The sequence below is a fragment of the Narcine bancroftii genome, chromosome 1 (genome assembly GCF_036971445.1).
Source record: "Narcine bancroftii isolate sNarBan1 chromosome 1, sNarBan1.hap1, whole genome shotgun sequence".
NCBI classification, from domain to species: Eukaryota; Metazoa; Chordata; class Chondrichthyes; order Torpediniformes; family Narcinidae; genus Narcine; species Narcine bancroftii.
In genome coordinates, this window is record NC_091469.1 from 207,446,651 (window position 1) to 207,458,152 (window position 11,502).

The following is an 11,502-nucleotide window of genomic DNA, read 5'->3' on the forward strand; positions in this document are numbered from 1 at the left end:
CACTACCAGGGTTGTATCCCTTGCGACTCTTGGTGCACAATGAGCTCATCCAGGGAATTTTTTAATGAACTCTGGGTTCGTTCGGCCCTCTCTTCTTCTGAAATGAGTTCCAGACCACGCTCTCCACTAGCAAACCAAGTTTCTCACTTCCACCTCTCATCCTCCATAACTAAATTCCATGATCTCTGGGCACTGACTTCTCTCAGCTCTGGCCTACTGGGATTTTTCAATGATTCGATCACCATTTCTCCCCTCAGAAACCCCTTTCCTAAATAACAATTGATAACAAGGAAAGTGCAGCAGCTGTCAATCTGAAATAAGTCCCCAAAAAATGCAGGAGATGTTCATCAGTCAGTCAGAGAGCCTCTGTATAAGGAAGAACAGATAATATTTCTGATCAACAAATTCTCCGCAGTTTGTCATACTCATACCTCGACTCTGTATCCCACTTGCTCTCCCTCTTCCTGTCTCCTCCCTCCTCCTCCTCTCTCCCCACAGATACTGGCTGATCTGCTAAATATTGCACGCTCTACCCTGCCTATGCAATCTCTCCTCATAATTAGAATTCTCCTCATATCTTCTCGGCACGCCCCTCTTGTTCAGAAAGGACCAAAGTTCAGATGAACAAAATCAATTCAAAGCTTTAAATTAAGCACAAATCAAATATAGCTGTTTCAACAATGTGCTCTTTTTATCACAGAAAATGGAGATCATGAATCATCAAGAAAAGTCCAATTTTTTCAAGGTAATGTTACACTGATTGCTTTAAAAACTCATTGTGAATCCTACTTACTCAGCATATAACGTAAAGGCTGCTTGATTTCCTGTGCGTGTGACTCATTGGTTGATCAGAATTTGAGATCAATTGGTGTCCAGATGGAGAAAATTCTGATGGAAAGGGTTATCGATACCCACTGGCGTTGTTGTTGGAGAAACAGTCAGAGTGCAGCCCAGAAACAGGCCCTTCACCCCACTGTGTCCTTCCTGACCATCATGCCTACAGTAATTCAATAAGGCTCTGTACCCTGCTCATTCAAGTGCCTGCCAAATGCCTCTTAAATGTTGTGACTGTTACTGCCTTCCATACCTCCTCTGGCAGCACATTCCAGATACCAACTGCTCCTTGTGTGAAAAATGAACCCCTCAGATCCTCTCCAAATCTTCTTGCTCTCACCTTAAACCTACATCCTTGAGCTTTAGGCACACTGTCCCTGAGAAACTGACTCTTTCCTACTCCATCCATGTCTCTCATAATTTTATAAAACTCTCTCATGGCACCTGTTGTCCTCCTTCACTCCAGGAAAGCAGATCAAGTCTATCCAATCTTTCCTTATAACTCAAACACTTCAATCCAGGGAATATCCTGTGAATATTTTCTGAACCCTCTCTAGCTCAATCATATCCTCCCTGTAGCGTGGTGACACATAATACTCCAAGCACAGCCTAACTGATGTTTTGTACTACTGTAACCTAATGTCTCAATTCACTTGAGGAGTAAAACACGAACGTCTGCAGATACTGATTGAAGTGAAAACACGGTGCTGGAGAAACTCAGCAGGTCAAACAGTGGCAAAGATAAAGATACAGAGGCAATGTTTCAGGCTTGATTCCTTCATCAGGGCATATTCTTGTACAAGAATCCCAATTCAAGTACTCATTGACTCCTTCAATGAGGACCAACCCGAGACCCATTTTCTTCACCACCCTGTCTACTGTGGCTCTCTGGGACAAAGGTGGCCCACACTTCCCAACAGTGGCCATTTGATATCAGCTGATCTCTGGTGTGGGTGTTGAACAGGTGGAGCACCGCCCCAACCAGAGAAGAGAATGTGGAATATGTCAGCAGGAAGCTCCCCTCCCATGCCCAAGTGCCCTGTGGCAAATGGGATGGAGATGATGCTGAGTGGGCAAGGATAATGAATACATTGTTTTAAACGTAGTGGATTGACTAGTATTAAAACTTGAAATTTAAAAAAAACCTGACTGGAAATCCTCAATTGTTCAGGCAGCATCACAGATGGAACAAGTTAAAGATGGAAGAGCAAAGAAGGGAGGGAATGAAGAGGGGTTAGGTCAAGAGGAAGCAATGAAGGTAGAAAAGATGAGTTGAGCCAGAGCGAGAGAGAACAGTCATGGGACAAAAGATAAACCATCCTAAAAGGAACCAAATTGCTGGGGGAACTCAATTGATGTTCAACTGTTGAACTGTGAAGGGAAAGAGAAGCGTGACGGTTCGGATTGAGACCCCCACATCAGTTGTTCAGTAAAACGTGAGAACAGTGATTGTCGTTTAAGTTATCTTCTTAAACCAAGATACCTTGCTTAACATCTGATTAACAATTGGAGTGCTGCGTTTTCAGCTCTTGTGAGAGTCTGCACAGATGAGAAGGGCTGAAGGGCCTATTTTCTGTGCTGTAACACTCTATGGTTCTATCTGTATCAATGCCCTGATCTTGCTTTTCATGACAAAACACCTTCAGCCACATAATGAATCAGAGATGAAAATCTAGTGGCAAGCTTGTAGGAAATTAATTGCTTCTTTCTTCTGCTTCTTACGATTAATGTTACAGTAAAATCTCTGTTACCTGGAATTCAAGCAACTGCAGCTTACAGCAACCAGCAAAAAAAATTACAGAAAATAAATAGGTAAAAAATACGAAAGTTTAAATTTGGCGCCCTCTTTCAAATTTACCAATCAGTTTGAAAACCAATGTTTTAATCGGACCTCATTGACTCGTTATGTGCACGGTTTCATAACTCCAAAGGAAATGGGCCAATGACAATTTTTCTCAGGCAAAACCATTGGGTGATTCTCAACCTTCCCATTCACATCCCACCTTAAGCAATTCCTTACTAATCACAGAGCAGCAATGGCCTAGGGAATGTTTAAAGTGGGATGTGAGTGGAAAGAAAATGGTTGAAAGCCATTGGGTCAGAGGGAGGGGAATTTGTTACAAGAGAGGCTGAGGCCAAGAGTTGAAACGTCCTGTTCTCCGGAGAGACCGTTTTGAATATAATGCAGTATACAAATCTGGACTTGCTACCTAAAGAGGGAAGCATGGTAGAGGGGATGGTGCCACACATGTTCTCCTCATTGATTGTCGATATGACCAGTCTATCCGTTTAGGAGAGGTTGAGCAGACTGGGCAAATGATCTCTTGTGTCTAATTGAATGAGTGTAATATCTTTATAATATACCAAAATGTTACGAGGATTGGCAAAGGAAGTGCAGGGTAACATTACCCCTGGCTGGGATACTAAGAACCAGACGCTAGTCTCAGGATTCAGAACTGAGATAAGAGGAAGTTTCTTCACCAAGAGGGTGGTCAATCTTTGGGATTAACTTCTCATTAAGTGAAATATTGATAGATTCATTATTCAAGTGAAATATTGATAGATTTTTCCCTATTCAAGTTGAGGGATACTGAATCAGTGCAGAAGGTGGCTTTGATCAGCTAATATGCAACTAAATGTCAGGAATTCAAGAGGGGCCAAATAGCCTCCTTCTGCATCTGCCTGTAATGTAAATGATAATGGGACAAAGTAGTATCCCAGAGACCCAATAAGGCTGATGGTTCAGATGTAGCTGAGATTGGCAGTGTTTCTGTGGTTGGCTATTGGTCAAAGAAGCACGCACATGGGATTTGTTTGGGCCATCAACTGGCACTGGCACAGCATGTCGAGGTTTCCACACATCACTGAATCCAGTGGGGGAAACAAAGTGTGGTTATGGTAAAATAAACAAGTAGTAACCTGATTTTCTACATCTGACAGTAGAATTGCACATTCAGCCCTTACTCTATAGATTGCAAAGGATGTGGGGTGAATTTGCATGGCATTGATGCAATTATTGGACGTGCTCACAAATGAGCCAAATCAAGCCCAAAACTTTGGATGTGTATCTTTATCTTTGCTATATAAAAGACACTGTTTGACTTGCTGAATTTCTCCAGCTTTGTGTGTTTTTATAATAAGCCGATTTCTTGGACATTAGAGTGCTGCAGTGTAAATATATTCACAAATTACTCATGACAAGTTTCACTTCTGGTAATGCATTTTATGGCTTGTCTTATATTTTGAACTATTGGGTAAGGCAACATATCAGCTCAGTAAAACCAAAACATGTCCATAAATTCAATGGAAGCATGGAGTTTTACAGTACAACACAAGTTCTTTGGCCCAACATCCATGCAACCAATGTATCTACTCCAGCTAATTCCATTTGCTTGCTTTTAGCTCATATCCCTCCAAACCTTTCCTATCCATGTATCTGACTGTTTTTAAACATTACAATCGTTCATATTTCTGCTTCTTCTGGTAGGTCATTCCATACATCCACCACACTCTAAGCAGGGGAGAAGGTGTCCCTCAGGTGCCTTCAAATTTTTCCTTAACCCTCACCCCTCTTAATTTAACCTAAACTGTATCATTTTAGACTCCTCTACCCTGGGAAAAATGACTGTGACTATTTACCCTATCTCTGCCCCAAGTACATTAAAATAAAGCTAAGCAATGAAGATCCTTCTGAGATTTCCTTTTGAATCACCAATTACAGGAATGTTTGTTTTGCAAGGGGTAGGGGAGGGTTTAGTACTTTTTTTTCTTTTTGAAGAAGGAATAGAAGGGTCAGCACAACATTGAGGGCTGAAGGGCCTGTACTGTGCTGTATTGTTCTATGTTTGTGGCTTGTCTGAAACGTATCTTGTCACCCTGTCACTTGTCACCCTAGAACCCAAACACCCCAATTCCTTCCCCAAACACCTTTATCTCTTCATTTCTCTATTGAGATAGTCCTTCAAAACGTCCCCTTTGACTAAGTCTCTAATTCTCTTTTCAACAATACGTGTCTCAGGATCAAACTTTGTTAACATGACCAGCCCTTGTGAAACACTTTAGCAAAGATCATTGTGTGAAAGTTGCTGTATAAATTGTTGCTTTTGTTATTATTTTGCTCTGGCTCTGGCAGAGCGGTAGGGCAGAGAATTCTAGGACACGGCGCAATGTTTTGGATAGTTTTCAGAGAGCAGATTGCTGACACTATGAGCAACAATGAAAACTTTAGAACATAAGCTCATCTTTAACCAATCGTATAGAATGTTTCAAGGAGGTTACCAGCAAAGATGATGAAGGAAAGGCTGTGGATGTTGTCTCCATGGACTTTAGTAAGGCCTTTGGCAATGTCCTACGTGGGAGATTAGTTAGCAAAATTCAGTTGCTCAGTATACATGGTAACATAGTAAAATGGATTAGACATTGGCTTTGCTAGATAAATCAAAGTGGTAGTAAATGATCAGCTCTCTGATTTGGGGCCTGTGATTAGTGGCGTGCCTCAGGGATCAATGTTGGGTTCTTTGTTGTTTGTCATCAATGATCTATGACAATATGGTAAATGAGATCAGAGAGTTTGTATATGCCATGAGGATTGGAGGTGTAGTGGACAGTGAAGAAGGCTTTCAAAGCTTGCAGAGGGATCTGGAGCAGCTGAAAAAATGGGCTGCAAAATGGCAGATGGAATTTAATGCAGATTGATGTGAGGTGTTGTTCCTTGGAAGGACAAACCAAAAAAGAACATACACAGTCAATGAGGAGTAGGGGAGGGTTTAGTACTTTTTTTTCTTTTTGAGGAAGGGATAGAAGGGTGAGGAGTGTGGTAGAACAGATGGACCTGGGAATACAGATACATAATTCCCTGAAAGTGGTATCACATGTAGATGGGGTTGTAAAGAAAGCTTTGGCCTTCATAAATTGAGATGTTATGGTGAGGCCAAATTTGGAGTATTGCATGCAGTTCTGGTCTCCTAACTACAGGAAAGATAACAATAAAGTTGAAAGAGTGTGGAGAAGATTTACTAGGATGTTGCCAAGATGTTGCCAGAACTGAGCTACAGGGAAGGTTACACAGGTTTGGACTTCATTCCCTGGGCGTAGAAGAATGAGGAGATATTTGACAGAGATATACAAAATTATAATGGATATAGGCTTTTTTCCACTGAAGTGAAGTGAAAGGGAATAAATTTAAAGGGAACATTAGGGGAAATTTCTTCACCCAGAAAGTGGTAAGAATGCAAATTGAGCTGCCAGCTGAAATGATGAATGCTTGCTCAAATTTTGACAAGAAAAATTTGGACAGGTACATAAATAGGAGGAGTACAGAGGAATATGGTCTAGGTGCGGGTCAGTGAATCAGGGCAAAATAATAGGTTGCCACAGACTAGAAGGATCAAAGGGCCTGTTGCTGTGGTGTAGTGTTCTATCAGGGTGTGGCACATCTTCAATTCAAGCCCTGCAATTTCTGTTCGCTGCCTACAAATTTCATGAGGAAAGTAGAGATGTTTGCAGTGGTTAATCAACACTGTGTTGAACTTTCACCTCGCTGTTATGTGAAACCAAACATTGACATTTCAGCGGTACAGTGAGATGATGCTGTAAAGCGAGTCTTATAGCATCTTCTGTACAGTATTTAATATCACCTGAATGCTCTTCCCATTGCACAAGTCAACAAGAGGATGAAAGGTGAGACCCTGAAGTCTTCTTCATTCTGAGACAGAAGCAGGCATCCCTGACTTCTGCTTCCCGATTTCCTGGAGGGAACCACAAAGATTCTGGACATTTCCTGGTAAATAGATTGCACAAAGTGAAATTATTTTTGATGACTGTTAAAATAATGAACACAGGGCCAGGATTTGCCCAGCCATTAAATGAAATAAAGCAGAGAGTGGTGCAAACAGAAGGCAGGTCAAACAGAGAGCTAATGATACACTTGAAAGATTTTGCACAGATATCTGACCTCCTGGGTACTCCAAGCAGTTCTGCTTTCTCCCAGAATTCCAGCAGAATGTTACTTGAGTAACTATTTCTCCTCAATGAATTAAAGGAGGAAAGTCAGAGATCCGAAAGGACAGTCAAGTTTTTGATCACTTGAAGCAGCTTCATGGGGAGTGTGCAGGGAAAGAGATTAGCGACCCTATTGTCTCTGTGTTCTTCTGCCCACGCTCAGCAATTGGTGTGTGGACACCTCTTCCTGGTGTGAGGACACTGCATGCTCACGCTGATCATTGCTGGAGCACCTCTCGTTCATGGTGATTCGTGCGAGGGCACGTCATGTTCACAGTGATAGGTGCAAGGATACCTCATGGCCATCAGAACGAGGACCCGTCGCCCTTGCAGTAGCTGCTATGTACTGTGGATATTTTCAAATCAGTCACATGTTTCTAACCACACAAAAACCATGTAGAGCAAGTTTCCTTCCAATTTCTTGTAAATCTTGCCGTACACTTCCTGTTTGTTGAGTTGAGTGTTTGTTGTAATTCTGTATTTTCTATTATGCTGCAGTCTGACAGACTGGAGAGTGCGTCCGTTTACTCTCCACTGATGAAAGTTACCCAGACCTTGTTACTGTCAATGTTGTGGAAAGTGTTTCAGGAGTGATGCATGTGATTTTTTTTTTGTAGCAGCTGAATTAACATAGAACAGGGGTGGCCAAACATTTTTTTGGAAAAAATATAAGGAGACATGGGCCAAATAATATTAAACCTGGCAGTTTACAACCAGTTACACTGCAAGAAAAATCAGAAAACCCCAGTGCTGCAGAGATTGGGAGCTGCACTGCTGGAGAGTTGAGCTGAGACTGCATCACTGGAGATGTCAGAAGGTTGCCAGACCACTGTGATGTTGCCTCTCTCTGCAGTTACGTGCCTTGTGTGACAGTACATGGGGAAGTTGCCTTGTATCTACCCTCATTACTGCCAGAAGGATTATTTGGTCACCTAGTCGTGGGATCTAGCTGGAGGGGAGAGGAAAGGCTGGACTGAGAGAGACTTGGGATGCAGGTTCATAGTTTGCTTCAAGTGGCGATTCAGCTGGAGGGTAGTAAAGATGGCTAACCTTCATTGGGTGGGGTATAGAGTTGGGACTTCATGATTCAGCTGTACAAGTTGTGGGTGAGACCACACAGTCCTGTGTGCGTGTCTGGTCACTCAGCAGTAGGAAGGAGATCAATAAATTGGAAGAGGTGCAGAGAAAATTCACCAGGATGTTGCTAGGACTGGAGGAACTTAATAATAAGAAAAAGTTGGATAGGCTGGGACTTTGTTCCCTTGAGTATAGGAGGCTGAGGGGTGACTTTCTAGAGGTTTGGAAAATCATGAGGTGCATAGATACTCTGTTTCAGTTTAATGGAGAAAAGGTGACTAAGATGTAATGACTGGTGAGATGTCGTAGGAAAGGAAGGTTGAAAGTACTGCACGGTCCCTTCTGTGCACAGTGGAAACCAGGGAATTGGCATCAGACTGCCACATACACGTATCCTTGTACAACAGACGAAGAACCCAGTAAAAATACCACTAGTTCACAACCGATTTCCTAATGATGCCTTTCTCAATTAATCTTTGTGAAATTATGACTTGCCTATTTAAAAAAAGGCACTGGCTTTCCTCATTGATGTTGAAACTTATCCCTACCTGGTTAATTTTTCAGGATTGAAGCAGGTCACCAGAAGCAGTGCAAAGCTAGAATGGCAAGGAGACATGGGAGTAAATAGCTCCCACAACATCGTGGAGAAAGGAGATTACAATGTTTATATGCAGATAACTTTCCAAGGAGATTGCACAGGTCAGAACTTTTTACTGACAATAACTTTGTGCAAGAAGGAGGAGAAAGTAAAAGAGAAGGAGTTGCTGATGACCAGTGCGTCAATGTGTGAATATCAGACGGACGTGAAGTGGACCAGAACACTCTCCCAAGGTGCTATCTTTTACTTTGAGGAAGGAGACGAGATTTACATCAACACCACAAGCATGAAATATGTGGATTTTAATCACAGCTATAACAATATCTTTGGCATTTATAAATTATAACACTAGGAAAAATGGTGGGTGATTTGAGTGTGGTCTGAGTTTCTATTTCTTTAGATGACTTGGTTATCTATCTTGCTGCCTACCTCCCTATTTATCTATTTATTCTTTTCATCTATTGTGAATAATTTTATTATTTTCATACTCCATCTTTTGTGAATTCTTGACATTCTTGACATTGTCTCAGTTTTGAACTCAATCTGTACAGATGAAGCAAGAAGGTTCAGAGGGGCAGCTGTGGGCACCCTCAGTATCTGTGAGGGGCACCAACAGTCCCAATAGGGAGATCGACTGCTGTTGGGAACCAACGTGATTGTTTCTACTCTCATATGTGGCTCACTGTACTGCGAAGTTGATGCCAATCACCAGATAAGCAAAGAACATGTTAAAATTGGGTGATAAACTGATGGATGTAAATTTCAACATACAACACAGTAACAGACTCTTCTGATCCACGCGCTCATGCCACCCAATTGCATCCAATTGTACATAAGAGTAAAAGAATAGTACGAGACAAAATTGGTCCCTTGGAAGATTAGAGTGGCTATCTATCTGGTGAGCCTCACGAAATGGGGGGAGATGTTGAACAGATTTTCTGCGTCAGTATTTACTCTAGAAATTGGCATAATGTATAAGAAAGGAAGGGAAACAATTTCATGAAACATATAGAGATTAAAGCTGCCTTACAGCAAATAAAGGTAGTTAAACCCCCCAGGCCAGACCTTGAAGGAGACCAATATAGAAATTGCAGGGCCCCTGGCAGAAATATTTAAAATATCCTTTGCCATAGTTGAGGTACTGGAGGATTGGAGGGAAGCTCATGTTGTTCCATTGTTTAAAAAAGGCTCCAAAAGTAAACCAGGAAATTACAGGCTGGTGATTCTGATGTTATTAGTAGGTAAATTATTGGAGGGTGCTATGAGAGATTGAATATGCAAGTGTTTGGACAGCCAAGGACTGATTAAGATTAGTCAACATGGATTTGTGTGTGATAGGTCATGTTTAATAAATCTTGGAGTTTTTCAAGGAAGTTGCCAAGAAGGTAGATGATGGAAAGGCTGTGGATGTTGTCTACATGGACTTTAGTAAAGTCTTTGACAGGGTCCCACATAGGAGGTTAGTTCAGAAGGTTCAGACACTAGATATCCATGAAGCGTCTGTAAACTGGATTTGAAATTGGCTGAGTGGGAGAAGACAGAGAGTGGTAGTGGATGGTATCAATTCTGGGTCCATTGTTGTTTGTGCCTATGATCTGGATGATAAAATGGTAAATTGAATCAGCAAGTTTGCAGATGACACTAAGATTGAAGGTGTTGTGGACAGCAAAGAACGTTTTCAAAGCTTGCAGAGGAATCTGGACCAGCTGGAAAAAATGGGCCAGTGAATGGCAGATGGAATTTAATGAAGACAAGTGATTCATTTTGGAAGGACCAACCAAGGTAGAACATATACTGTAAATTGTAGCACACTGAAGAGTGTGGAGGAACAAAGGGATCTGGGAATACAGATACATAATTCCCTGAAAGAGTCATCACAGGTAGACAGGGTTGTAAAGAAAGCTTTGGCATCTTGGCCTTCATAAAGCAAATAGAATATAGGAGTTGGGATGTTATAGAGATGTTGTATAAGGCATTGGTGAGGCCAAAGTTGAAGTATTGTGTGTAGTTCTGGTCGCCAAACTACAGGAAGGATATTAGTAAGATTGAAAAAGTGCAGAGAAGATTTACTAGGGTGTTGCCGGGTCTTCAGGAGTTGAGTTACAGGGAAAGATTAAACAGGTAAGGACTTTATTCCATGGAGTGTAAATGAATGAGGATAAATTTGAGTGGTTTACAAAATTGAGGGGTATAGACAGAGCAAATGTGAGTGGGCTGTTTCCATTTAGATTAGGAGAGATAAATACAAGAGGTCATATCTTTAGGGTGAAAGGGCAAAGGTTTAAGGGGAACATTAGGGGGATCTTCTTCACTCAGAGATTGGTGGGAGTTTGGAACAAGCTCCCATTTGACATGTGGGCTCAATCTTAAGTTTTAAGAATAAATTGGATGAGAGAGATCTGGAGGGTAATAGGCTGGGTGCAGGTCAGTGGGACTAGCAGAATAATGTGTTGGCACTGACTAGAAGAGCCAAATAGCCTATTTTCTGTGCTCTAGTGTTCTATGGTTTTGGATGATGGGAGGAAACCGGAGCACCCAGAGGAAACACACACAGACACAGGGAGAACTTACCAACTCCTTACAGACATTGCCCAATTAGCACCGATTGTGCTAACCGCACAACCCTGACAACATGGAGTCTTGTCCTCCCTGATGCAGCCTCCTGAACACATCTTCAGATTGCAGTCTTCCAAAAGTTTATCCAAAGGTATGATTTACCACTAACAGTGGGGCTCCCAAAGATTACCCACAACCTTTGACCACTGTCGCTCCACAGCATTTTGCAGTAGGCAAGGCAGCAGGGAGGCAAAATGGTAATGAACATGATCAAAGGGAGAGTGTGTGGAGCTGTTGAAAATGGAAAGGAAGGTGATAGGACAGCAGAGTTTTGGGTGGGTGTACTGGGGGAATGAGATCATAGATGGGCTCTCAAGAGGAGTAGTCTGCTGATAGAAGGGACTTGCAGGGTTACTTTAGTCTTAATAGAGGGCCCT

The 11,502-nt window shown here is 41.9% G+C and overlaps 1 protein-coding gene across 1 annotated transcript; it reads left to right on the forward strand.

Moving 5' to 3' along the window:
• The first annotated feature begins 703 nt into the window (after positions 1–703).
• LOC138748144 (tumor necrosis factor ligand superfamily member 15-like) lies at positions 704–8,882 on the forward strand. The gene is made up of 2 exons (XM_069907922.1): positions 704–745; positions 8,476–8,882. The coding sequence occupies exon 2, from the start codon at positions 8,526–8,528 to the stop codon at positions 8,853–8,855; it is 330 nt and encodes a 109-aa protein (XP_069764023.1). The 5' UTR covers positions 704–745; positions 8,476–8,525; the 3' UTR covers positions 8,856–8,882.
• The last annotated feature ends 2,620 nt before the right edge of the window (positions 8,883–11,502 follow it).

Coding starts and splice junctions, on each gene's coding strand:
- LOC138748144 (XM_069907922.1), top strand. CDS start 8,526: ATGGGAGTAAATAGCTCCCACAACATCGTGGAGAAAGGAGATTACAAT.